Source organism: Triticum aestivum, chromosome 2D (genome assembly GCF_018294505.1).
Source record: "Triticum aestivum cultivar Chinese Spring chromosome 2D, IWGSC CS RefSeq v2.1, whole genome shotgun sequence".
Lineage (NCBI taxonomy): Eukaryota > Viridiplantae > Streptophyta > Magnoliopsida > Poales > Poaceae > Triticum > Triticum aestivum.
Window position 1 is genome coordinate 339,425,974 of NC_057799.1, and position 24,451 is coordinate 339,450,424.

The following is a 24,451-nucleotide window of genomic DNA, read 5'->3' on the forward strand; positions in this document are numbered from 1 at the left end:
GATATTTTTTGCGTGTTATTATGTGATTAGCACTTTTTTGTATGAAATTAACTGCACGCTAAACGTGTTGAGCGCTCAACATTGAAGCAGTCTAGGTCGTTGGATTGACATGATTTTATGGCTGAGATTAATTGGATCTGCCCATTTAAATCTTTTTATATTGGTATAGCTAGATTTATAAATGAAGCATGTATGGTAGTGCATCTAAAATCTATCCACACAAATGCACGGATCATTCCGCGGTTATGTTTACACATATGCAACCAGTAGAATTTTTTTTAAATGCCCGTGGCTGCTAGTGTTTGCTGTAGCGGAGAAGTATCGGGCGTCCGAGCGGCGTACAGGGGCTGTAGATGCTCCGACAATTCTCCGCGTGTGCCCACCTGGGAACGACACGGGTGAAACAGTAAGGAGAACGGAACGTAGTGGTTTCAGGGCTACATTTACCACACTGGCATATCGCTCTTAAATCCACCTGCAAAAGTTGGGCCGCTCTACCGCCACTGACAGGTGGCCTCCACCAAGGTGGTCATCATGGGGGCACAGGTCAGCGTTGCACTATAAAAGCCCTCGGCGATGTAAAGGGCAAAATAATTAACTCGAGAAATCAGGAAAGAGGCCCGGAATCACGGACCGGCCCCCTCCACCTTTCGGTTTCGCTCATGAACCCCCGGGTGGTGAAAACCGAGGCGGCCGACGAGCGCCTCACGCCGCCGGCGACTGGCGCGGCCCCCGCCGGCGGCGGCGGACCGCGCGCCCCGGTTCAGTTCATAGAGCTCAGCAGCAGCGATTCCGACTCTGACGGCGGCGTCGGCGGCAGCGCAAAGAGGTCCCGCAGCGCGGCAGGGGACAGCGCCGCGGGGAAGCGGGCTAGGGTTTCCGCGGGGCCCGTGGTCGGCGTGGACGTGCCACCAGGCTTCCTCGATCCGCTACCGGCGCCTCCGCAGCCGTCGAGGGGCGCGACGAAGCAGTTCTGGAAGGCCGGGGACTACGACGGGAACCCGGCCGGGGGCTTGGAGCCGCCGCCATCTGGTATAATTTCATCTTCTTACGATTCGTGTGAAGCCACTGCCTCTTCTCATTGCTTTATTTGCATGCGGTGTTCCCGTCAAACATGGCTAATTGGATGCAAGAGCGAATGTTTCTTCTGTTCCCCCTTTTTTTTGTTAATCTTTACACGTGCTGAAGGTCGATCGGTGCACGAATGCTTTAAGAATCTGAGCGGTTTGGTTCTTTACTGTGGAATCTCATGCGATCTGACATTTGAGATTCTTACAACAATAGTGCGCGAATTGAATGGAGAGTATTTATTTAGAAATATCACAAATAAACCCTACCCATATGAACGGTGGACTGTTCATCATTACCAAAACATAAGATTCCGGGTTTGCATTGTGGGGTGAATCCCTGTAAGAATGGGATCAACTTCGACCAAACCAAGACTACACTTAGCATAGAAAATGTTTTTGATGCCCCAGTCCATGATTTCATTGTAAACTAGTATTTCCGACTACTGCCAGGTCATTTTGGCCAGCGTATGTTTATACTACTGTACATCTGCATAGTTTTGTGCTGATACTTCTCAAACCAACCGCATGAATATGTGAAGTAATAAAATACAATATACTCCTAATTGTGTGGACTGTAAACATTCTCATTTCATTCAATGTCCTGGCTTTTTTCATGGATTTATCTGATGGAAGATAGCAGCTCAATTGGCATATTTGTTATTATCTTAGAAAGTTATGTGTTTCAATAGGGATGAGCCTTGTTGAATGGACGGAAAGAATTTCTTGGGAACTTGTTAGCTTTTTATCCTCACCACTAAAAATAGTAACTCTTGTTTTTTTGTATTCTCAACTACTTATTTCAGCATCTGGATTGGAACATGTCCGCGTACATCCTAAATTTTTGCACTCAAATGCAACAAGCCACAAGTGGGCTCTAGGGGGTATGGTCTTCATCTTCGTTTCACCTTGTTTCTGTCTTTCTTGTTTCCTCACACAAACACTTAAGAAGACACAACAATCAGCAATGCATTGTTTGTTCACATCACCCTTCAATCTTTGATCATGTCAGTTGGCTAATATATACTTTGATCAATGTTACAGCTTTGGCTGAGCTTCTGGACAACTCACTCGATGAAGTAAGCTAAAGAAGATATAAGGCCTCCTTTGGTTCATAGGAATATTGTAGGAATTGCAAAGGATAGGAACTTTGTAGGAAAAATACCTTTGAAGCCCTTTAGTTTAAAGGAATGGATTCCTATTCCTACGTAGGGGAATCAATCCTTCACATTTCAAAGGGAAAAAAACATTAGCCTAGACTCAATGGAAAAAAATCCTATCCTATGCATCAAATGACATCTCTTTCTCTATAGGATTTGAGATGCATGTCATCTCACTTCCTATGATTTTCCTATTCCTATATTATTCCTATCCTATGAACCAAAGGAGGCCTAAGTTGTTCTAGTTTGTAGAATCAAATCCTTGCCTGTTTACTGATTGGCTTCCTTTTTAGGTTAGAAATGGAGCTACGTTTGTGAACATTGACATGTTGGAGAATAGTAAAGACAAAACAAGAATGCTCCTTGTTGAAGGTGCGATTTCTGTCCTCTTTATTTATATACTGATGACGACATATACTTCGTTCTTGTTATTTGACTAGAAAACATATTGAAAATAAGAATATCTTTACCTGGATGAAGTTACCAAAAGAAACATCTCCCGCTGGACTCATGATAGACCTAAACATGAACTTATACGGCTAATTACCACCAGTTTAAACTTAAGAGCAAACTGCATCACCGTCCTAACAATTGTTATTGTCTCACTTAAGTACATAAGCTTTATTTACTTCACCTCGACAGATCCGAGATCCCTAAAATTATTTTCTTGTATTTACATAGCATGTTAAATGGAGTATAAGTATACAATACTCTAGTATAGGACGCCCATGTCCCATATGCCATATTAAACACATGATATTTTGTCTTACCAATTATTTGACGGATGAGCCAAATTTAGTTTAGAGAACCTTACAAAATAAAACCTAATGGATAAAATAGTCCGACTAACCTTACAAGTTTATAAGCCCCTTATTCGATCAGCTCCTGAATACGATCCAGTTCAATGTTATTTCAAATTCAAGTACAATACCTTGTTAGGATAACATGTTTAGATGGAAAATACAAATGGAGCGACAGTGACATAATTTTATATATTTATTTATGTTAGTTTTTTTAACTTATTGCCTAGATAATGGTGGTGGAATGGACCCAGATAAAATGCGTCAGTGCATGTCCTTGGGTTATTCGGCCAAGAGCCAAGTTGCAAATACCATTGGACAATGTAAGTTGGAAGAGTAAATTACCTGAACACCTGCAGTTGATGCATTGAAATGTTTTAGTATGCAGGTCAAACTATGAAGCTTTTCATTTCCTTGCTTTGCTGCCTTGCAGATGGAAATGGTTTCAAGACAAGTACAATGAGACTTGGTGCTGATGTTCTGGTCTTTTCCCGTAGCCGTGGAAAAGAAGGCAAAAGGTTGTCGCAACATATTGCCCATCCCTGTAGGCTGTAGCAACTTGATCTAGATGATGGTTTTTACCATGAATATTGTCTAGCCTTACCAAACTATCTAAATAACATTTGTTTACTAAATCAAATCAAATCAGTTCAGTTTAGACTTGGTGCTGATGTTCTGGTTTTTACCATGAATATTGTGTAGCCTTACAAATCAAATCAGTTCAGTTTAGATACCAGATAAAAATTGATATCTCCTGGTATAATGTATAGAGTATAGAGATAGCATATAAATCAAATTTACCTGCAATGTCTTCCTTGTTGTGTTATTCCCTCATCATTCAAAGTGAGTGTTTAGTACATCGACTACTTCTATAATTTGTATTGCCAACATATTATGATGGGAATCATCGTTCAACATTTTGTCTTGGAAATATTGAAAGGTAAAATAAGACTTGCTTGGAGGAAAGAATGGAGTAGTTTGTAGCAGCACAGAGTATAGTGGGAGGAGGTAGCTTGTGTTTTTACTAGTTGTGATTCTCATAATGTACCATGTGACCATCGCAATTTAGTTTTTATTTTCAGTTACATAGTTATATGAGCTGCATGTGGACTTTCTATTTCTACACATTTTGAGTTTTTTTTTCCTTACCAAGAAACTGAGATCTATTGTTTTCGATTTGCATGAAGGCCTACACAAAGCATTGGCATGCTATCTTATACCTTTTTGAGGAGCACTGGTAAAGAGGATATTGTTGTTCCAATGGTAGGATCATTGCTCTGTCAAAATTGGTAGTCTCAATTTCTAATATACTGTATTATGTACATTTTTACTGTAATTTTTGCAAATGCTTATTTGAAAAAAAGAATGAATTATGTTTGTTCATTGCAGTTTATATGAAGATTAAGTTGCTGGAAATCTATTATTGTCAAGTGTTTAATGTTTTAATTCTAGAATTTCCAATGTTCGTGAAACTTTGCAGATTGATTATGAAAAAAATGGACTGAATTGGACAAGAAAGCTGCGGAGTACATTTGCTGATTGGAATACAAGCCTACAGACTATCATTACATGGTCGCCTTATGGAACTGAAGCAGAACTACTTGAACAGGTATAGCTTATGCTGCATCACTTATGCATTGTGACTTGTGACACAACGAAGATACCCTTTATTTCATGATTAATGTTGCAAAACGAAAAATCGTCAAATAACTGGCATCTTAAAATCAAAAACTCTTGATATGATTGCTGACAAGAAAAATATTGTAAATTTGGTACTATGTGTGACATGGAGTTGTATATATGTTTTGTTTTCTATCTAATTTAGATTTAGAAATGAAGAATTTACAGCATGTCATATTTTTGCAAGGACAATAAGATTATCTCGTGTTAAAAGTTGCTGTACACTACATTTGCAGTTTAGTTCTATAAAGGAACAGGGGACTCGAGTTATCATTTACAATCTTTGGGAAGATGACCAAGGAGATTTGGAACTCGACTTTGATGCTGATGTAAATGTAAGTTTAATAGCTGACGCTGTCCACCATATTTTGGCTTATCAGCAAACTTGGTTTCTAACGATGTTTGAGGGGGACAGGATATTCAACTCAGAGGCGGTAACCGTGATGAGAAAAATATCGAGATGGCTAAGCGGTTTCCTAACTCCAAGCATTTCCTTACATATAGGCATTCATTGAGGGTAAGTTCACAATAATGTGTTGGGATTGACTTATGGTCGATACTCGACATGTATTCTTAAAATGTTAGTCTAATCATGAGAACTTTGGTATTAGGCCATTATATTGTCTCCATTTTTAGATAGACCAATATCTTATTTGCATTGGAACATTTGCGACCACGGGGCCGGACGTCATTGATGCAGCGACAAAAATGATAACTGCTGCTTGCTAAAAAAACTGAATAGTAATAGCTGAATCTTTTATATCTCACCTGGATTTCTTATAAACTGCGTGAGCCTGCTGAGCTGTTGATGTGTGTGATTTTTGTCAAGAGTACCTAATGCTTGTAGTTGTATATAGGTTCATTTGCAACATTGAAATTGTTCTTTTGTTTTAGAAACTAGAATCTGTATCTCTGTGCCACATTATTTTGATTGTTTCTATTTTTTGGGTCCTAGTTTGCACTATCGCTGCTAGACGTGTTGCTGAGGATGATTTGTGTAATCTCCCTTTGCAGAGTTATGCATCTATTTTGTATCTCCGACTTTCGGATGCTTTCCAAATATTTTTACGTGGAAAAGAGATTGAGCACCATAATATTGTGACTGACATGATGCTGAAGAAAGAGGTTACATACAGGCCGGTTGCAACTAATGGACTTCCAAAAGATTCAAATGTAGAAAACTATAACCTCCTTCTCTTGAACTTTTCCTGAATCCTGATGACATATCAGTAGCTCATTACTCACCAAATTTGATCTTCTGTGTCTCAGATGGTAGCTGATGTGACGATTGGCTTTGTTAAGGATGCAAAATTCCATATTGACGTCCAAGGATTTAATGTATATCACAGGAACCGTCTGATAAAGGTTCTTTCTATGCATACCCTTTTTCTTGGTTGTGAGGTTTCAGTCCATTTCTTCCTAATCTAGCTATTATAATTATTGCTTTCTCAGACTACTAATGTATTTTGTCACACATTGATCATTGGTGGGTCCTGCAGATCATGCTTTTAAGCTTGATTAGTTATGAATTTTTTGTACACGTCTACTTAGCAGATGGTGTTTATTTGTTGTGTTGATACTATTAGTCTGTTCACTTCCAGTTATACTAGCAATTGAATGATCTTAGGAATATCATTGACCTTTATGAATGAAGTAGGAAGTATTCTCGTTCTCTATTTTATATCGCTTGATTGTTTTATTATCACATTAAGATTTTATTTGTTCCTTCTAGCCTTTCTGGAGAGTGTGGACTGCTGCGGGAAGTGGTGGGCGTGGTGTTATAGGTAGGTCACTCTGGTATGTTGGTATCACTTTAATTTTATTAGCGGCTGGAGAAGTAATCAATTTAATCTGCAGGTGTACTTGAGGCTAACTTCATAGAGCCAGCTCATGATAAGCAGGACTTTGAGCGCACAACTCTTCTAGCAAGACTTGAAGCACGATTAATTCAAATGCAGAAGGATTACTGGTTCGTTTTATTATCATTCTCTTTGATTTGTCACTTGGCACACCAGTATACAGAGGCAGTTATATTCTGGCTATTATTGTGGCTTATATCAATTAGCAGAAGTATGGTTTCAATTTGCACTCATCCCACCCTTCTCTCTCTCATAGGTCAGGAAATGCTCATCGGATTGGTTATGTTGGAGCTCGCTCTTTCAGAAGTCCTGAAACAGGAAGAGGTAATTGAATGATCGGCGTTTCATCTGTTTGATTTTTTCTGTGACTCGTTAACATTTTTTTAGTATACTAGCATATGGGCTACTTCAGAATTTCTTATATTTACCATCAAGAGTTCTTAAAATATCAAGTACTGTAAGACTTGTGGTTCTGTGGTATTCCCTTTGTCCGTCTTTTTAAAGTATGCACTGTCCATTTTTAAAACAGTAGCTAATTGCCCGTGCGTTGCAACGGGGGTGTTTGAACACCAATCATGCCTGACATATAACTTACATCCACCATATTCTAGATTTTGGTAAGATTTGATTTGATTTGAGTATGGGTACATGAAGGCAAGGAAAGTTTTTTATTTAGTTGAGATTTTGTAAAATTTGGTTTGGGTATGGGTAGGGGAAGGCAAGGGAAGTTTTGATTTAGTTGAGGTTTTGGTAAGATTTGATTTGATTTAGTTAATGCAAGACATGGCGTTGGTAGATTTGATTGAGTTAATGCAGGACATGGTTTCCAGTAGGACAAGGAAATTTAAGTTCTGATTTGGTTTAGATAATCCCAAACCAGGGTGGGCCGGTGGGGGGAGGGGGGACGTGGAGAGGAAAAAACCAAGGTAGGGGAACGGGGGAGGAGGTGAGGGAAACATACCAACTCCCTTTAATAGTAGAGATTAACTACTGATATGCACACAAGTATTTAGATTTCTCATGCGCAAATGTCATCTAAAAAATTCATTTATCTCGGTTACATGAAAAATAGATCATTCTATACATAGATATTGAATCGAGCGAACCTGACAAGTGTGCAATCCAATTATGTAAATTATGATTTTTTTTTCTGCTTTGTTCCTATTGCTCTCTCTAAGTAAACTAATGTTGATTTTTCTACTAATGATAATGAAACGGGATTTACAAAAGTAAGGAGGAGCTTCGTGCTGCAGCGTGCAAAATGTTTGAATTGACGTACCTAGATAGCTCACTTAATGATGTACGAAAACTGCGTTCGCCATTTATATACTTTGTACTCCTTCCAGCAAGACACATTGACTACTTAGTTTCTGCACACAATTCACCAATCTTGAATGGTGACATTTTGCATTGTCAAGATTAAGGCCCTGTTCGGAATCTCTCCACTCCGCAGAGTTGGTGGAGCTTGGTTTTGGCAGCTCCGGCAAAGTGAGCTGAAGTTTGGTCCGCTCCGGGAGCGGAGTTAGAGGAGCGGAGAGGAACCGAACACTCCCTAAAGAACAAAGTATTTTAGAAAGACAACACAATGTTCTTTTAGGGAACTGTGTTAACTGGATGAGCTTGTGCTTTCATTAGATCTGATAAAAGAAGTCTTAAGTTATATGGTTAAATTCGACGCAATGTTGCAAATCTGATGGTTGAAATGGTTATGGTTTACAAAGAAAATTGCAGTGAAGGTACACGGACTTGGCGCGCGGATGCACAGTAGTCCACGAACTTGACTTGTGTGTTCATTTTGCAAACAAAGACCAAGATTTACTAAAATCACATAAAAAACCTGTTCTGTGGGAGTCGTTGCTGACGAGGTGGTGGGAGGAGGTGATTGAGATCTCGGATGGGAAGGAGCACTCGCGGAGGACTCGGTAGGGCGAGGTTGGGCCTCCGCCCTACCTTGATTTGGCGAAGAATTTTTTATACTAGTGAGCATTGCTGTGTACGCATCATGCATCCTGTCGTGCTACACCGCTGAATGGCTGCGAAAAGAAGAAGAAAAAGGCATCGTTGTGCATCCTATGGACCGAACGGATGATGCATCGATTGACCTAGGCATGCTAGCTTGGGCCAATTACTTGGCCTGGTCATGCTACTTGCCTAGTCATCATTCGCTAGTTGACCGAACGGACGAGGCTTCGATCGGCCGGCGGTGGTAGCAGCCTGTGGACCGAAACGGAGAGGCATGTAGCGCAGCTACCACGCACACCACTCGAGCGAGCACCCCTAAAAAAGCACTCGAGCTAGCGACCAACCCTAGCGCTAGTGGCCACTTCATGCGGCGGATAGGCGGACAACGGGAGCAGCGGAAGCTAGACAGGGCTTAGCCGTGGGCATAGGCACGGCCGTAGGTGAGCAGTGGTGGCGTTGCTGGTGTTCGTTACCGGGTGGTTGCCGGTGAAGGATCCGCCCCTACTGAAAATTTCTCGTCCTCCGCCACTGGGAAGGAGAGCGGGTCGTCATAGCGTGCCATTAGTCTAGTGCGTCCACAAAGAGCCCCTTCTTGTTGTGGCCACACCTAATGAAGTCGTCGGCAGTGCAGGAGCCGTCACCGCAGGCCACCTCATAAAACTAGGTCCAGGTACTGCTGAGGCAGGGGCAGTGTCTGAGGTCGCGGCTGCGCAGGCAGTTGCAGGTAACATTGGAGAAGAGGAAGAGGTCATAGACTGGGTCGAATTGGTTGTACCAGTCGTCGTTGGGCTGGCAATTCAGCCAGGTGACTTCACTGCCAGTGTTGAGTACCATGTGGGGCTACCACATGTGATGGCCCATGTGGAGCTACCACATGTGATGACTCACAGTGTCACTGCCTGATCCGGATATCATGGGGCTTGTATCTCCTTTGTGGGAGCCTTGTCGGCATGAGTTCGGCTTCTGTGAGCCTGTTTGCGGCTAGCACCTCGCGCGCGGAACACGGAGTGGAGCTGCAGGGTGAGGTCACTCTCTTGTCCTGCTCTTCAGCTGCTCAAATACCTTGAGGGAAACAAGCAGGTTTAGGAACCGAGAAGAGGATCGGGGAAAACATAGAGACCTAATTTCAAAATGGTGCTGAGTTGGGTTGACTTCATCACATGTCGCGCACGTGACTGATTTGCCAGGGTGTGTCAGCATGTAGGCATGATTAGCCCGAAGTGCCTTTGTTTGGACTAAAATAAACCTGTGAGCCAAGTTAATGGACGCTACAGGTTACCTGCTTAAAACTTGGTACATGGTGAATGAAATAAACTGTGGATATATCATATATGTCCATAGTGCATCTCATGTTGCCTCTGGCCTTGTGTGCCTCAAGATGGTTGCTGTTTGCCCCAGAGCATCCAGGACTGGACACGGCAACACATTATATGTAAATTGTTTAATCTCACTTACACATGAAGGTATACATTTTAGTGAAAATTGCACTTGAACTTATCAAACTATCATGACTTTCCGACTTGGCTCCCTCGACTGGTTTCTCTGCAGCCATGGTCCCTAAACTATCAATTGCACTTGATGCTTAGATGAATATTGACAACTCCCTCTACACTTACATTCTCTGCAGGAGCATATCTCATTGAGAATAACTTTTATCTCCTAACTAACTGGTATTGTTAATCTGCTATGACCCACATGAAATTAATTTACAAAATCATTGATCTTAGATTTTTGTTTGCATGCAATTAGCTTCGCAGAGACAAAATTAAGATGAGTTAACCTAAATTAGCATGCACTTAGCATCACAATTATAGCCTTTATTTAAGGTTGTAAAGCTTCATTGCAAGAGAGATGAGATGCTTTTTGAGGGAAGAGAGATGAGATGCTTGATGTGTGGGAGGGAGGATATTCGAGAACCAAAAGTCAGTGATTCTTTCTCGAAATTAATGTCCCAAGTTGTATTTTGAAGAGCATATCGATGCCCAAACCTACAGCTTTTAATGGACCAGGTCCAGAGGGAGTATATCGAGAGTAAAAAAAGTGTGTTGAAAAACATTAGCGTACATCTCAACATCCAGATGAGAGAAACCGAGGCATCAACGACTCGGCATCCACCTCAGCTAAGTCTGTTAGTCTAATGGTGGAAAGTAGCCAAGTGAGGAAGTCGTGATAGTTGGTGGACCCTGGTGGCAGAGAAACCAGTGGAGGGAGTCAAGTAAGAAAGCCGTGATAGTATGGGGAGTCCCGTGCAATTCTCTTATTTTAAGGAAACATCATGTTCATTTTTGGGTGCATTAGCGTTTTTCTTTTAAAAGCTGTAGTAGGGAAGTTCCCTAAAAAAACTGTAGTAGGGAAGTAGTTGCAGATAGCTGATACAAGGTCCCTGCCATCTGTTTTCGTAACCAATGGCATCTGCTTCTTTTGGCTTCGCTGCAGGATCAATTTTGTTTGTTTAATTTTCACATTTTTGTTCCATTTGAGGTGCGAATGCGTAGTTTCTGTCACTGGTATGTGGGGACCCACCTATTTGTGATCTCAAATAGGAGTAGCTTCTTTTGGATCAGGGGCACTTCTTAAAAAATGAGGTTGTAGAATAGACTGGCAGAAGTTAAACATCCAAAAGTAACTTTTTTCCTATAGAAATATATGGGTGTGGACAGTGGAGTACCTCTACCAGCATTAAGATAGGCCACATCACACAGTCAGCCCTCTTTTTCTTAGAACCAGAACCAGGGCCCTTTTCCTGGTTCCTCCGGCTCTAGTGTGGGGGTAGCGTCAGAAGTGCCACGCTGGCCTTGGTCTTGGCAAAAACAGCGCATAGCTTTTGCTATTAGCAAAGCAGAAGATGACCTAGTGCAATACTCGCACAAACTGTGAATTTTACAAAGACTCATTTGCCTACATTGTTAGTTCCTATTGTCAGTTAAATCCCAAATATCTGTCTGGTTTCTGACTGCCCTTGTAGATGAGAAACCTCTAACGCTAGCACTAGGGATTAGGGGTTTGTGGCAATCTGTATAGTAGCAATGTCAATGAGTTGACAGTTCCTAAATGGGTTCAACGAGGCTGAGAATTTTAATCACAGAAGGATGTTGTACTACCATTACAGACCTATTAGAGCAGGCCTTCTGGCTCAATAAAGGAATTTGTTCCTAGCCATAGCATACAAATGTACTATTCTAAACTACATGATGAAAAGCTCTAATTATTTGGAGATATGTCACCTCAACATTAAAAAAATACTCCCTGACAAAGTTCGAAAGGTCAAAGCAGACTTCAAAACCTTTGAACGGTTGATCTTTGTCGCTTTTTTACATTTTGAATGAATTCTTGTGATCTTGTCTTCTTTTTGTATTTTGAATGTGTTTGCACATGTATAAACTGATTACTAATTTCACTGCCCAAGATATATGATTAAAAGAATTTAATTCGTTCAGGGAACAAGCAATAAAAAATCTCAACTTCTACCACTGTTATAAATTTTTATTTAGACCCGGCATGTTAATCTGATACAAATGATCTCTTTGTGAAGTATGTTTTCATAATGACACCAAAATTATTTTTCAGGTAACTATTACCACATCTTCCTCACTAGCCATAACTCTCTGTTCAGCATACCTAGAAGGCGAGTGCTAGGTGCCGGCCGACCGGCGCCAGCCTCGATCGGTCCGCTCCCCATCGTCAGATTGAACCAACGACAGCCACCAGATATGCATCTCTTTCCCGCATGGGTCAATTCTCTCTTCGCATCGTTCTCTCCCATGCGTGTTCGACCTGGAAGAAAAGGGAGATAGCGGCCAGCATGCAACCCGCAGCCGCCACCAGCTTCGCGTCTCTGCCCACAGCCGCGCTGCCGCAGCACCCTCACCGTGCTCAGCACCGTTGCCCCCATCACAGACATCACCATCGCAGCACCCCCGTTTGCCTCCTGCTGGTACCACTGCTGCAACATCCCGTCTCGCCGGTCGTAGCAATTCGTCTGGCCGGTCGCAGCTTGCCGTCACAGCAGCACAGTTGCGGCCGTATCACTTGCTGCTCCGCCCGTCTACGGTTCCACCACCATCGCTACCGGTTGCAGCACCACGTCCATGCTTGCACCTCCGTCGTGCATCAGTCCCAACTCTGCACTGCGCCGGTTGCAGCACCATGGCTCACTGGTTGCAGCTTCCTCCGACGCCGGTCGTAGCACTGCCAATTGTGGTTGTAGCATCCCCGCCGGCCGCCCCCAGTATCCTCAGCATCCTCATCTGCAGTTGTTGCATCCCCGGTGGTGGTCCCATCATCTCCATCTACCGGTCGATGCATCCTCGGTTGCAGCATCGCCGGGTGGCGGTCCCAACATCCCATCTGCCAGCCGCTGCATCCCTTATTACCAGTCACAGCATGCCGCGTTGCCGTCCCAGCACACCGAGGCACCGGTTGCAGCACACCGAGCTGCTGGTCCCAGCACGCGGTGACAACGGTTGTGGTATGCCGAAGTGTTGATCCCAACACGCGGTGACCATGGTCGTAGCATGCTGAGATGCCAGTCCCAGCATGCGGTGGCCGTGGTTGCAGCACGCCGCGTGGTTGCCATCATTGTACATGGCAGCCTCGCAGCAGGTGCTGAGTCTCAGTAGTGGCCATGGCTAGTCGTAGCAGCGAGTGTCGCCAAAGGCAGCGGCGCGCGCTTCGCCCCACAACGCTTACTCCACGGCCATGACTTGGGAGGTGGAGGAGGCGGATGACCCAATGAGTGTCGATGGTGAAGAGCACCCCCCTGCAGCCCCACTTCGCAGCTCGTCCCTGGCTCCCGCAGCAAAGCCTTGCTCACCTTCCTTCCCTCACCCTTGTAGATTTAGTGGCCATGGGAAAAGAAGGAAAGGGCTTATCTTCCTCATCTTCCTGAGCAATCCCATCAAACTACAGGCACCAGGAGAGGACTAGGTGTAGGGAGGCAGTGGCACGCGATGAGCGGCAATGGCTGACTTGCCGGACGGAACCCGCCTCCTCCGATTTGGGTTGCTGGGTTGCTGGTAAACAAAAGGGAGAAGAGAATACAGGGAAGAAGGGTTAGTTCGCGTGCGCTGGACGGAAATTTCTGGAGAGCCTGCTGCGCGTGCGTGGGCCCTGACTGGGACACGTGGCGTCACACGCAGCGACCGGTCTCGCCCTCGGCCCGTCGGCTGATTCTGGACATTTCCCTACCTAGAAGGCACAGATTTTCATTAATACCCGTGAAATCAGACCATACTTGCTCATATTAGATGGAGTGGTAGTAATGCCATCTAATTTGACATGCATGGTCCAATCCATAAATTGTTACTTCAATTTTATCTCAGATAGGCATGCTTGCCAAACAAAGATTGTGAAATGGAGGGAGTATTGTAAGGGGTTTGTGTCAAAGCTATATGTATGATACTGTGCTAGTGTCCAAATCAAAGAGTTGGCTGCATTTCTTTAGTGGGCTTGGAGTGACTTTATCATAACTTCAATAGCAATTAAATTATTTTTAAATTATTTTTCTTTTCAGATAACCAGCTATTTTCTTGACCAATATTGCTTTTATTCCTTTATCAGAAAACTCTCCTGAAGGTTCCCCAGGAGCACAACCATCACCAGGTCATTCTGGGAAAGATTATCCAAAACAGCGCAACGCTGGTAAATCATATTCTGCCTCCAGTAAAAAGAGCGGGAAAACAAGCACACCGTTTAGTTGTCAACAGGCTGAGAAGTCTGCCAGGACTAAGCGATCTGCAGGATCAATACTGCATGGGTTACCAGACACAAGTGATGACAGTGATTCTGAGTTTGTGAACACACCGTCATTAAGTTCAAAATCTCATATCCTGAATGCACATAGAAAATATTTCCAGAATGAGAATACTAGTTTGGCAACACCCGCGTCCAATGGAACAACAGAAAAAGAAAGAAGCATAACCAAATCCCAGTTGGCGGTAATTTTTCTTCTCGTGCTGATGTTTCAATTTAGTATTAATGTCTACTCCCTCCCTTCCAAAATTATTGTCGTGTTTTAGTTTAACGGAGGAAGTATTTCATTAGGTTTATATATATTTATATGTGAAACAGATGACTTTCCTACCCCATCTACACTTCAAACCCTTCTTTCCTACACAATGATGTATGTGGCTTTGAAAAGTGTGCTTCTATTACAATACTTACACCGCTTATCATCTTTAATCCTCTGATCTACTACAGTGTTTCTTTTCAGAATTTCTTTTTGTTTGATTTTGGGACAAGTTGGTTTTCTTTAATATGCATTGAACAGTGAAGTGTCATGAGCTGATAATCTTGGATGGTTCATATTTTTTCTTACTGGACAAATTCATGGTTGACTTAGTATTTCTGCTGTATAGACTGGAAGACAAATCTGCAATGAATGCTAGCTACCCTAATAGAAAACACATTGAACTTCAGGTGGAGTCATTTCAAAGTGAAATGTTTGTGTGAGGGCTATCCTTCAAAATGACATTCTTTACTTGTTTTATATAAGTATAACGCACCTTTGTTACCTGCATGCTACAATTCTTTTGTAGTTACTGTTGTATAATGTAATTATATGCTTCTATTTTTCACTTGCCTTCGAAATTACATTTTTTTACCTATTTATATGTGTAGTGAACCTTACTTATCTGCATGTTACATTTTTTTGTAGTTATTACTGCTGGATAATGTTAATATATATATGTGGATATTGTTGAAAAGAGATTTTATTATCTTAAACATGTTTGCTCCCCAGGAACCAAATGCAAGAAGTAACGTTGATGGACATTCCATTGATGATCATGAACCTGTAATCAAGCAATTGAGGGATGAAAATGCATCATTAAAGGAAAGGTAAATATCAGCAGGGCTTGGCTATTTTTCATGTTCTTATCATTATACAGCCAGTAATGCAATAACAGATCCTCGATGTGGACTGGTTGAAAATATTTGAGAATGGATGAAACAAATATTGTGAGAACTGTTCATTTTTCTTGCATCACTCCATGTTATGCAACTGCTGAGGGATTGAGCCTACCTTCTAGTAAGTAATTTTTTTAGGGTTTGACTGGCTGAAATGGGTAGCAAGAACAATAATCTGGACTTCAGACTGCTGCATACCAAAATCAAAATACAAGATATCTGAAAATGGATCTGCACTATTTACTTTTTTCTGATGTCGAAACTAGAAGATCAGTGTGATGTTCTAAATTAGTCTTGTGAGACACACTTACAAAATAATTTGAAGGAAGTGTAAATGGTAAGTTTAAGTCCACATGATATGTGATCAATAGAATGATCTGTCCCACGCTGGAACTTTTTAGGTGTAGCATAATGTGACACAGTTCTTGAGGACCAAATAAAGTAACTACAGCCTTAATGCTTGCACTTGCACAAAGTGGGGAAGAAACCCCAAGCGAGTTGGTATGCATGTCCCCGTCACCTGTCCCCTAATTGTGCATCTAAGTGAATTTTACCCCCCCCCCCCCCCTCCCACAAACACACCATGGTAGCAATGATCCAAACTATCCGTATGGGTTTGAACATGGCATTGCTCGTCATGGGTTTCTGCAACTATCCGTATTTGTGATTACTATGATATCACATCTTATCTTGAGATTACGATAAGATGCCCTATTTTGTGGTGCTGCTCTTCTGCCAGGTTATTGATTGTGGAAGAGGCAACGTCACAAGAGCTGGTTATGGAGCGGGACAAGGTCAAGTCTTTGACAGAGAGGGTAAGCGCTTATGTCTTCCCACATGCAAACCACAGTGTCTTGAACTATTTATTAGTACTTGTGTAACCCATGTTGGCGTTTTGGTTTACAGTTTGTAAGGAACATTATGGTGCTGTTATGCTGCTGTAGTTTGGATATTTTCTCCAAAATAAGTACGAACCATTTAAATCATCTGGTACTAGTGCAAACAACCAGATGATCATTTTCTGTTCCCACCGACAGTGGGACAAAAGCTTGCTGTTGCAACTCTTAACATTATCTATTGTCAGTCATTATAATTCTATTGCTTAATACTCCAGTTGGTTTAGATGTTACTCTGTTGCTTTTTGGTTTGTTGGATAAAAAGTTGAACTGTTTGGTGCTGGGAAATCCTACTTTCACAGACCTTCTTATTAGTCATTATTTGTTTCTGTTTGGTGAGTACTCCCTCTGTAAAGATAAGAGCGTTTAGATCACTCAAGTGATCTAAACGCTCTTATATTTCTTTACAGAGGGAGTACCTGTCTAGCATTATGACATTTTATTTACAACCATCACAACATCAACTAATTACCATGTTCTTTTCCTCGCAAATAAAATAACCTAATTACTACTTCCTCCGTCCGGAAATACTTGTCTTAGGAATGGTTTATCTAGACTTATTTTAGTTATAGATACATCCATTTTATCCATTTCTAGACAAGTATTTCCAGACGGAGGGAGTACATTATATGTGTTATCCCAATCCAAGGCATGATCAATGGTTATGCTTCTGTGAAGAGTTTGTATAGTATATTACTGGTCCCTAATCTGTCTTCATTTCGCAGCTGGAGGATCTGCAGAGACAACTTGATACTGCAAACAAGGAACAAGAAGCACTGATCGACATCTTTTCAGAAGAAAGAAGTCGGCGAGACGAAGAAGAGGAAAATCTAAGACAGAAGCTAAAGGTGAGTGAGTTCCTTTGGTAACATATTGAAGCATCACTTGATGTTATCTCCCAGCGTGCTTGGTCTTTGATTGGCAGGAAGCATCGAACACCATACAAGAGTTGCTGCTGGAGAAATCAAACGCTGGCAGGAAAGGTCAAAAGGTGTGAGAAACTTGCTACCGCCTCACTAACCAGAGTGACTCCAGTTTCATGTTTTCACGCCCTGGGGCATGGCATCGCAGTTGCTTCTGCAACTCTAGCTTGTGTACGGCCAATGTTTAGCCCCGCCCCACCTTTGTTTAGAGAGTGGTAGTTGAATCATCTCGTCCAGGGTAAGCTTCGAGCGCTTTGTGCATAGCCATGAATGAGATGACCAATAAGTTGATTCAATGTAAAGTAGAATAACCACTTGTTCGTACGGCCGTTGGCGATTCCACGTTTAGCCCGTCCTAAAGTTGAGTGGTACTTGCATCATCTCGTCCAGGGCAAGCTTCGAGCGTTTGGTTTATAGCCATGAGTTCTATGTAAAGTAGGATGACCACTTAGCTGTACAACGAATCGATGCCAATTTTCTAAGAGTGTTGGATCGAGGCACTAGTTTTAGCCTAAATTCAAGGAGTAGGTCATCTTGGGTGCCTTCTGCATGTGTGAGTTTTTCGCCTTGTTTTTCATATTATAGAAAGTGTATGGTGTTGGAGAGGTTCTCTACATGAGGTGTGGGCTCTCGAGCTCCGCATTTTCATCGTCTGCGTTGTAGAGTGTGGAAAGGCAGGCAATTAGGCTATTCCCCATTGCAGCTCCTTTTCAGTGTGTTTGATATGCTTACATACAAGTACTTGGATTCATTTTTATCTTACACTATTTCTTATGATATACCCTACTTTTATTATGCTTAGTGAGCCTATTTGGATGATAGTACCAATTAAAGAGCATGGCTAATAATATAACCTAAGGACATTGCCCCTAATACTCCCTCTGATTGGTTGGGCATGATTTTTAGGACTTTGATTTGACTAATAAGACATGTATAATATGCCAAAAACATATATGGCTACAAATACATGTGACAACGAATATGGTTAAAAAATTACCCCATCTGTCTTGAATTACTTGTTGTACCACAGAAATGGATATAAATGGATGTATCTAGAATTAAAAATATATCTAGATACATTTTTTTGCGAATGTAGACACATTCATTTCTTCGACAAGTAATTCGGGATGGAGGAAGTATATGGTTCAAAACTACATTTGACCAATGTATGTTTTCCTAGTTAAAATGTAGACTTATAAACCCAATTGAAGGGAATGGCCAACAAGTATATTAGTTACTATAAGTATTACACGAGGTATCTGGACCACTGAACAACCATGTTGCTAGAGTGAGTCATCGATGTTGCCGCTCCCTTGTTGGAGATGACTAGGAAGTTTTGGCGCACGTGTCCCTAAGGGCCAACGTCCTGATGTTGTTGTCATTGAACCCTTGAATAGATCTGAAGGAACTAACATCAAATCTCGCTGCCGTGCACGCATGATGAGAAACCCTAATCTCGTTGCCCTAAGACTAGAGCTTCGTTGACTATATCTAGATGACGTACTTGAGAAGGATCGAAGCCTGAAAGACAAACTTAACGAGAAACACCGCCATCCACTCGAGCATCACACCTGCGAAGCCTAAAATCCTTGACCTAAACTAATTGCCGGAGCGAAGGCATTAGACTTCCCCTTCCCGCCAACAGCCGACGAAGTGGAAGAGAGTGGGGAGGCGAATCGCCGAGCTCGCCGATGAGCATGGAGGGAAGAGTTTGCCCTAGCCGCCGAGAAGGGGAGAAAACGCTTGGATAAGTAGAATTGTTAAAGAAATAGTGAAATACTCACACTTCGCTCTCCTCTTCTCTCTTCTTACTAAAAATATATCAACTCTCTCTTCTTACTAAAAATATATCAACATTTAAAGTCTTATAGTCTGCTTACATCACTTTATTATACTCACTCTAATAATTCACACATTGAATTGCGTGTGGAGACTCACTAATTATATGCCAGAAAACACCATGCTCGTAGGTGGAGTGGTAGAATTGAAAGGGATTATGGGCAAAAATAAAAATAACCCACACTCTTGTGGAATGGAGAGTATGTATTTGCAGTCACTAACATCAGAGATGCTCATACGTGAATACCAAGACACCACAAAATACCAAAAGCAGCGGCCGATGCTACGGTGACATTACAGGCAGGCGGTTGCGTGCGCGTTGCTAACCACAGTAGCTTTGAGTGCTGGGAACAACAACACCCTACCCCATTATTGACGCATGTACACGCTGGGAAGGAACATGCATCGGAGTACACTCGACGGGCACCAGGAACCGGACACTGTCTAGTACGCCTTCCGCTGCTAGTTATGGTCACAAGCAAGCAAAGCAAACCAACAATCATCGTGTAGACCCGTGTATTGTCCGTGGCAACGGCTCACGTGTAACATGCGCACCATTTGCTGTACGCAGTTTTTTTTAGGTAAAACCAAGTTTACTGATAAAAACCATAGATAGTGGAATACATCTCAGATCATGGACAGACCAAGCCACAAGTGACCCTTTTGATCTAAAGAATGTGCAAACTTGGCTAGACTATGAGCATCTCTATTCGACGTTCTACTTTCAAAAGTAAAATTACAATTAAACCCGGCAGCTCTCTAAGTAATTTTACTAATAATGTAGCATATTTTCCTTGATTCCGGTTGTGGATATCGCCAATCACCTGTTTTAAATCAGACGCCATCATAAAGTTCTGTAAAAGCAAATCTTCTGCCAATGACAGTGCCTCCCTCAGGGCGATCACCTCTAGAACTACCGGGTCATGTATATCGTGGATAACCAAAACAAAACTTCCCGTATAATTTCCTTGATCGACGAGACAGGCCGTCGCAGTTGTACATCCCCTGGATGGTGATTGCTACTTCTTGAGTTTGCATTGGTTTTCCTTTGAAGAGGAAAGGGTGATGCAGCAAACTAGAGATACGTATTTCTCTCAGTTAGAGAACCAAGGTATCAATCCAGTAGGAGACAACGCACAAATCATCAATACCTGCACAAACAATCAAATAATTTGCACCCAACGCCATAAAGGGGTTGTCAATCCCTTCACGGTCACTTGCAAAAGTGAGATCTGATAGAGATAGATAAAACTAAGCAAACGATAAAGTAAATATTTTTGGGTTTTTTTGGTTTATAGATCGGAAAGTAAAAGATTGCAAAATAGTAGATCGGAAACTTATATGATGGAAAATAGACCCGGGGCCATAGGTTTCACTAGAGGCTTCTCTCAAGATAGCAAATAATATGGTGAGTGAACAAATTACTGTCGAGCAATTGATAGAAAAGCGCAAAGTTATGACTATACCTAAGAAAATGATTATGAAATATAGGCATCACGTCCGTGTCAAGTAGACCGACTCCTGTCTGCATCTACTATTATTACTCCACACATCGACCGACTCCTGCCTGCATCTAGAGTATTAAGTTCATGAAGAACAGAGTAACACATTAAGTAAGATGACATGATGTAGAGGAATAAACTCAAGCAATATGATGTAAACCCCATCTTTTTATCCTCGATGGCAACAATACAATACGTGCCTTGCTGCCCCTACTGTCACTCGGAAAGGACACCGCAAGATTGAAACCAAAGCTAAGCACTTCTCCCATTGCAAGAAAAACCAATCTAGTTGGCCAAACCAAACCGATAGTTCGAAGAGAATTACAAAAATATCAAATCGTGCATATAAAAATTCAGAGAAGATTCAAATAATAGTCATATATAAGCTGATCATAAATCCACAATTCATTGGATCTCGACAAACACACCGCAAAAGAAGATTACATCGGATAGATCTCCAAGAACATCGAGGAGAACATGGTATTGAGAATCAAAGAGAGAGAAGAAGCCATCTAGTTACTAGCTATGGACCTGTAGGTCTGAGGTAAACTACTCACGCTTCATCGAAAGGGCAATAGAGTTGATGTAGAAGCCCTCCGTGATCAAATCCCCTCCGGTAGGATGCCGGAAAAGGCCCCAAGATGGGATCTCACAGGAACAGAAGGTTGTGGCGGTGGAAAAGTGTTTTCGTGGATGCTTCTGGTGGTTTGGGAATATATGTGAATATATAGGAGGAAGATCTAGGTCAGGGGGCCACCGAGGGGCCCACAAGGTAGGGGGCGCGCCCTCCACCCTTGTGGCCGCCTCGTGGCTCTTCTGACTTGCTGCAGGATCGAAAGTAGGTCTAGAGGGGGGGGGGGGTGATTAGACTACTTGACCAAATAAAAATCTAGCCTTTTCCCAATTTTAAGTCTTGGCAGATTTTAACAACTTAGCACAAGTCAAGCAATCAACCCACACATGCAATTCTAAGAGTATAGCAGCGGAATGTAAATCATTGCATATGAAGGTAAAGGGAGGGGTTTGGAGTGGCAAACGCAATGTAGACACGAAGATTTTTGGCGTGGTTCCGATAGGTGGTGCTATCGTACATCCACGTTGGTGGAGACTTCAACCCACGAAGGGTAACGGTTGCGCGAGTCCACGGAGGGCTCCACCCACGAAGGATCCACGAAGAAGCAACCTTGTCTATCCCACCATGCCATCACCCCCGAAGGATTTGCCTCACTTGGGTAGATCTTCACGAAATAGGCGATCTCCTTGCCCTTACAAACTCCTTGGTTCAACTCCACAATCTTGACGGAGGCTCCCAAGTGACACCTAACCAATTGATACGTCTCCAACGTATCTATAATTTTGCTTGTTCCATGCTATTATATTATCTGTTGTGGATGTTTAATGGGCTTTAATATGCTCTTTTATATTATTTTTGGGACTAACATACTAACCGAAGGCCAGTGCAAATTGCTGTTTTTTTTTGCCTATTTTAGTGTTTCGCAGAAAAGGAATATCAAACGTAATCCAAACGGAAAGAAACCTTCGCGAGGATCTTTCTTGGAACAAACACAATCCAGGAGACTTGGAGTGGAAGTCAGAGACGCAACGAGGCGGCCACGAGGCAGGAGGGCACGCCCAGGGGGGGGGTAGGCGCTGTGACGCCCGGATAATCAAGCTACAGTAAACCTCTGCTAATGGTGCCACGTCACCTCGGTTACTGTTGATAAACTCGAGTTAGTTCAAAAACGATTCAAGTTAAAATTTAAAATATAGGCAAACAATAAAAGTTTTCAAATGTTAAAACTAAAATGTTCGGAGTGAACCAAATATTGCATAGATAATAATGGTGGAGAAATCTAAATTTAATAAAATTCTTAAGTGTTCAAAATAATTAAAATAGAGGTTTAAATGTTAAAATAAATGCCTTTTGAATTTTATAAAATATTAAACTATTTTAATTTGGGTTGAGGATTAATGTGGCAATAGTATATTTAAAAGTATTAATTTAAGTGCTAGTGATAATTTTTATAAAACTAAAATAAAAGAAAACTAAAAGTAAAACAGTAAAAGAAAGATAAATAAAAAGAAAAGAAACAAAACAGAAAAATAACTAACAAAAAAAGAAAGAAAAGAACCCCCGGGCTCCGACCCAGCAGGCCTGGCCCAACCAACTGGCCGGCCCACTCCCTCTCCTTATCCCCCCGGAACCCTAGCCCGATCCCCATTCCCCCCCTCGCACTCCTCTCTCTCCCTCCTCTGCCCGATCTGGATCGGGGCAAACCCCCCGATCCCTTCGAGCCGACGCCGCCGTCGATCCCCGCTGCCACTACGCCGGTGCCCCCCCTTGCCGGCCCCGCCCTCGTCCTCGTTCACCTGACGGCGTCGCCGGCGCCGCCCCATCGCACACCGTCGCTGCCTCGTCCCGCACTGCTTCGCCGGAGCCACCCACCGTCATCGTCGCCTCCTCGTCCTCCTCCTCGAGCCACGCCGCCCGCACCTCTACAACGGGGGTGAGGAACATCTCCCCGCCTTCCCCTCCTCTCTGTCGCGCACGCGCTCCGGCGCCCACTCGCAGCCACCACCGCCCCGCACGCGCTCTGGCCGCGCGCACGCATCTCGCCGCCGGCCCACGCGCGCCTGCGTTCAGCCACCACATCCCGCGCCCCCACTCGCACTAGCACCTCGCCTGCGACCCCGTCGCCGCCCACTGCGCCGCTTCACGTCGCCTGCGGCCGCGACCGTGCCCCGCCTCTGCTCCGCCATCGCTGGCTTCTGCCGCTCGCACCCGTCGCCACACGCGCTGCGAGGCCGAGCCCTGACGCTTCTCCGCTCAACGCCGGCGCCTCCCGCAGCCCACCTCCGACAACCCCTCGGCCGTCCTCCGGAGCGCCTCGTCGCGTTGCGTCTGCCGAGCCCACTCACGGATCCAGCCGTCGCCGGAGATGGCCGGCCGGCGAGCACCTCGCTCTCTCCCTATCCTCGTCGCCCGCTTCCCCCGCTTCGCCCAGCCGAGCCCACGGCCACCCCCCTCCGTCGACGCTCCGTCTCCGGCCGCTGCGGCCTGGGTCTCCCCTGACCAGCGCCGTGGCCGCCGGCGCCCTGCTGCGCTGGGTCGTGGCCTTCACCCGTTAGCGGGCACCCGCACGCCCGCACCCTGCGCCAGCAAACCCACTAGGCCCCCGGGGCCACAGACATGTGGGGCCCGACCCGAGAACGTTTAATAAAAAAGAATTAAAATAATAATAATAAAAAAATAATAAATTAATTAATAAAAATTAATAAATAAATAAATAAAGAAATAAAAATAAATAAATAAATAATTAATTAGTTAATTAATTAAGTTAATTATCCCTGTTTAGACTAATCTAATTAATTAGTTAATTTAATTAATAGTTAATTAATTAGTTAACCCTAATTATCCTAATCAGTCTATGACATGTGGGACCCACGTGTCAGATGACTGCTGACGTCAGCATGATGTCATGCTGATGTCATCACAACACTATTTCGGATAATGTATATATTAAATAATTAAATAAATTCCAGAAATTAATTTAAATCTTTTAAATTCATATAAAATAAACCGTAGCTCGGATCGAAAAACTTTGTACATGGAAGTTGCTCAGAACGACGAGACGAATCCGGATACGCAGTTCGTTCGTCCACCACACCTCCCTAACCTATCGAACTCGCAACTTTCCCCCTCCGGTCCATCTGTCCGAAAACGCAAAACATCGAGAATACTTTCCCGGATGTCCCCCCCCTTCGCCGGTACCACCTACTGTCGCGTTAGGACACACCTCGCACTGTTCATTGTCATGTCACGCATCGTCATGCTTATGTTTGCATTGTATTTATTG

The 24,451-nt window shown here is 43.1% G+C and overlaps 1 protein-coding gene across 2 annotated transcripts; it reads left to right on the forward strand.

Moving 5' to 3' along the window:
• Positions 1-594: 594 nt before the first annotated feature.
• On the forward strand, positions 595-17,633 carry LOC123053048 (protein MICRORCHIDIA 7). 2 transcript variants are annotated; one of them, XM_044476429.1, is made up of 20 exons: positions 595-1,032; positions 1,874-1,951; positions 2,112-2,146; positions 2,521-2,599; positions 3,258-3,350; positions 3,461-3,545; positions 4,215-4,290; positions 4,508-4,636; positions 4,944-5,042; positions 5,123-5,224; positions 5,722-5,880; positions 5,977-6,072; positions 6,440-6,491; positions 6,565-6,676; positions 6,823-6,890; positions 14,088-14,464; positions 15,268-15,365; positions 16,174-16,249; positions 17,056-17,178; positions 17,233-17,633. In XM_044476429.1, the coding sequence occupies exons 1-20, from the start codon at positions 663-665 to the stop codon at positions 17,470-17,472; spliced, it is 2,547 nt and encodes an 848-aa protein (XP_044332364.1). In that variant the 5' UTR covers positions 595-662; the 3' UTR covers positions 17,473-17,633. The 2 variants fall into 2 exon arrangements, with proteins under 2 accessions (XP_044332364.1, XP_044332365.1); XM_044476430.1 differs by having other exon boundaries at positions 17,256-17,633.
• Positions 17,634-24,451: the final 6,818 nt, after the last annotated feature.

Coding starts and splice junctions, on each gene's coding strand:
- LOC123053048 (XM_044476429.1), top strand. CDS start 663: ATGAACCCCCGGGTGGTGAAAACCGAGGCGGCCGACGAGCGCCTCACG. Junction 1,033..1,873: donor CTTGGAGCCGCCGCCATCTG/GTATAATTTCAT, acceptor TACTTATTTCAG/CATCTGGATTGGAACATGTC. Junction 6,677..6,822: donor CAAATGCAGAAGGATTACTG/GTTCGTTTTATT, acceptor TCTCTCTCATAG/GTCAGGAAATGCTCATCGGA.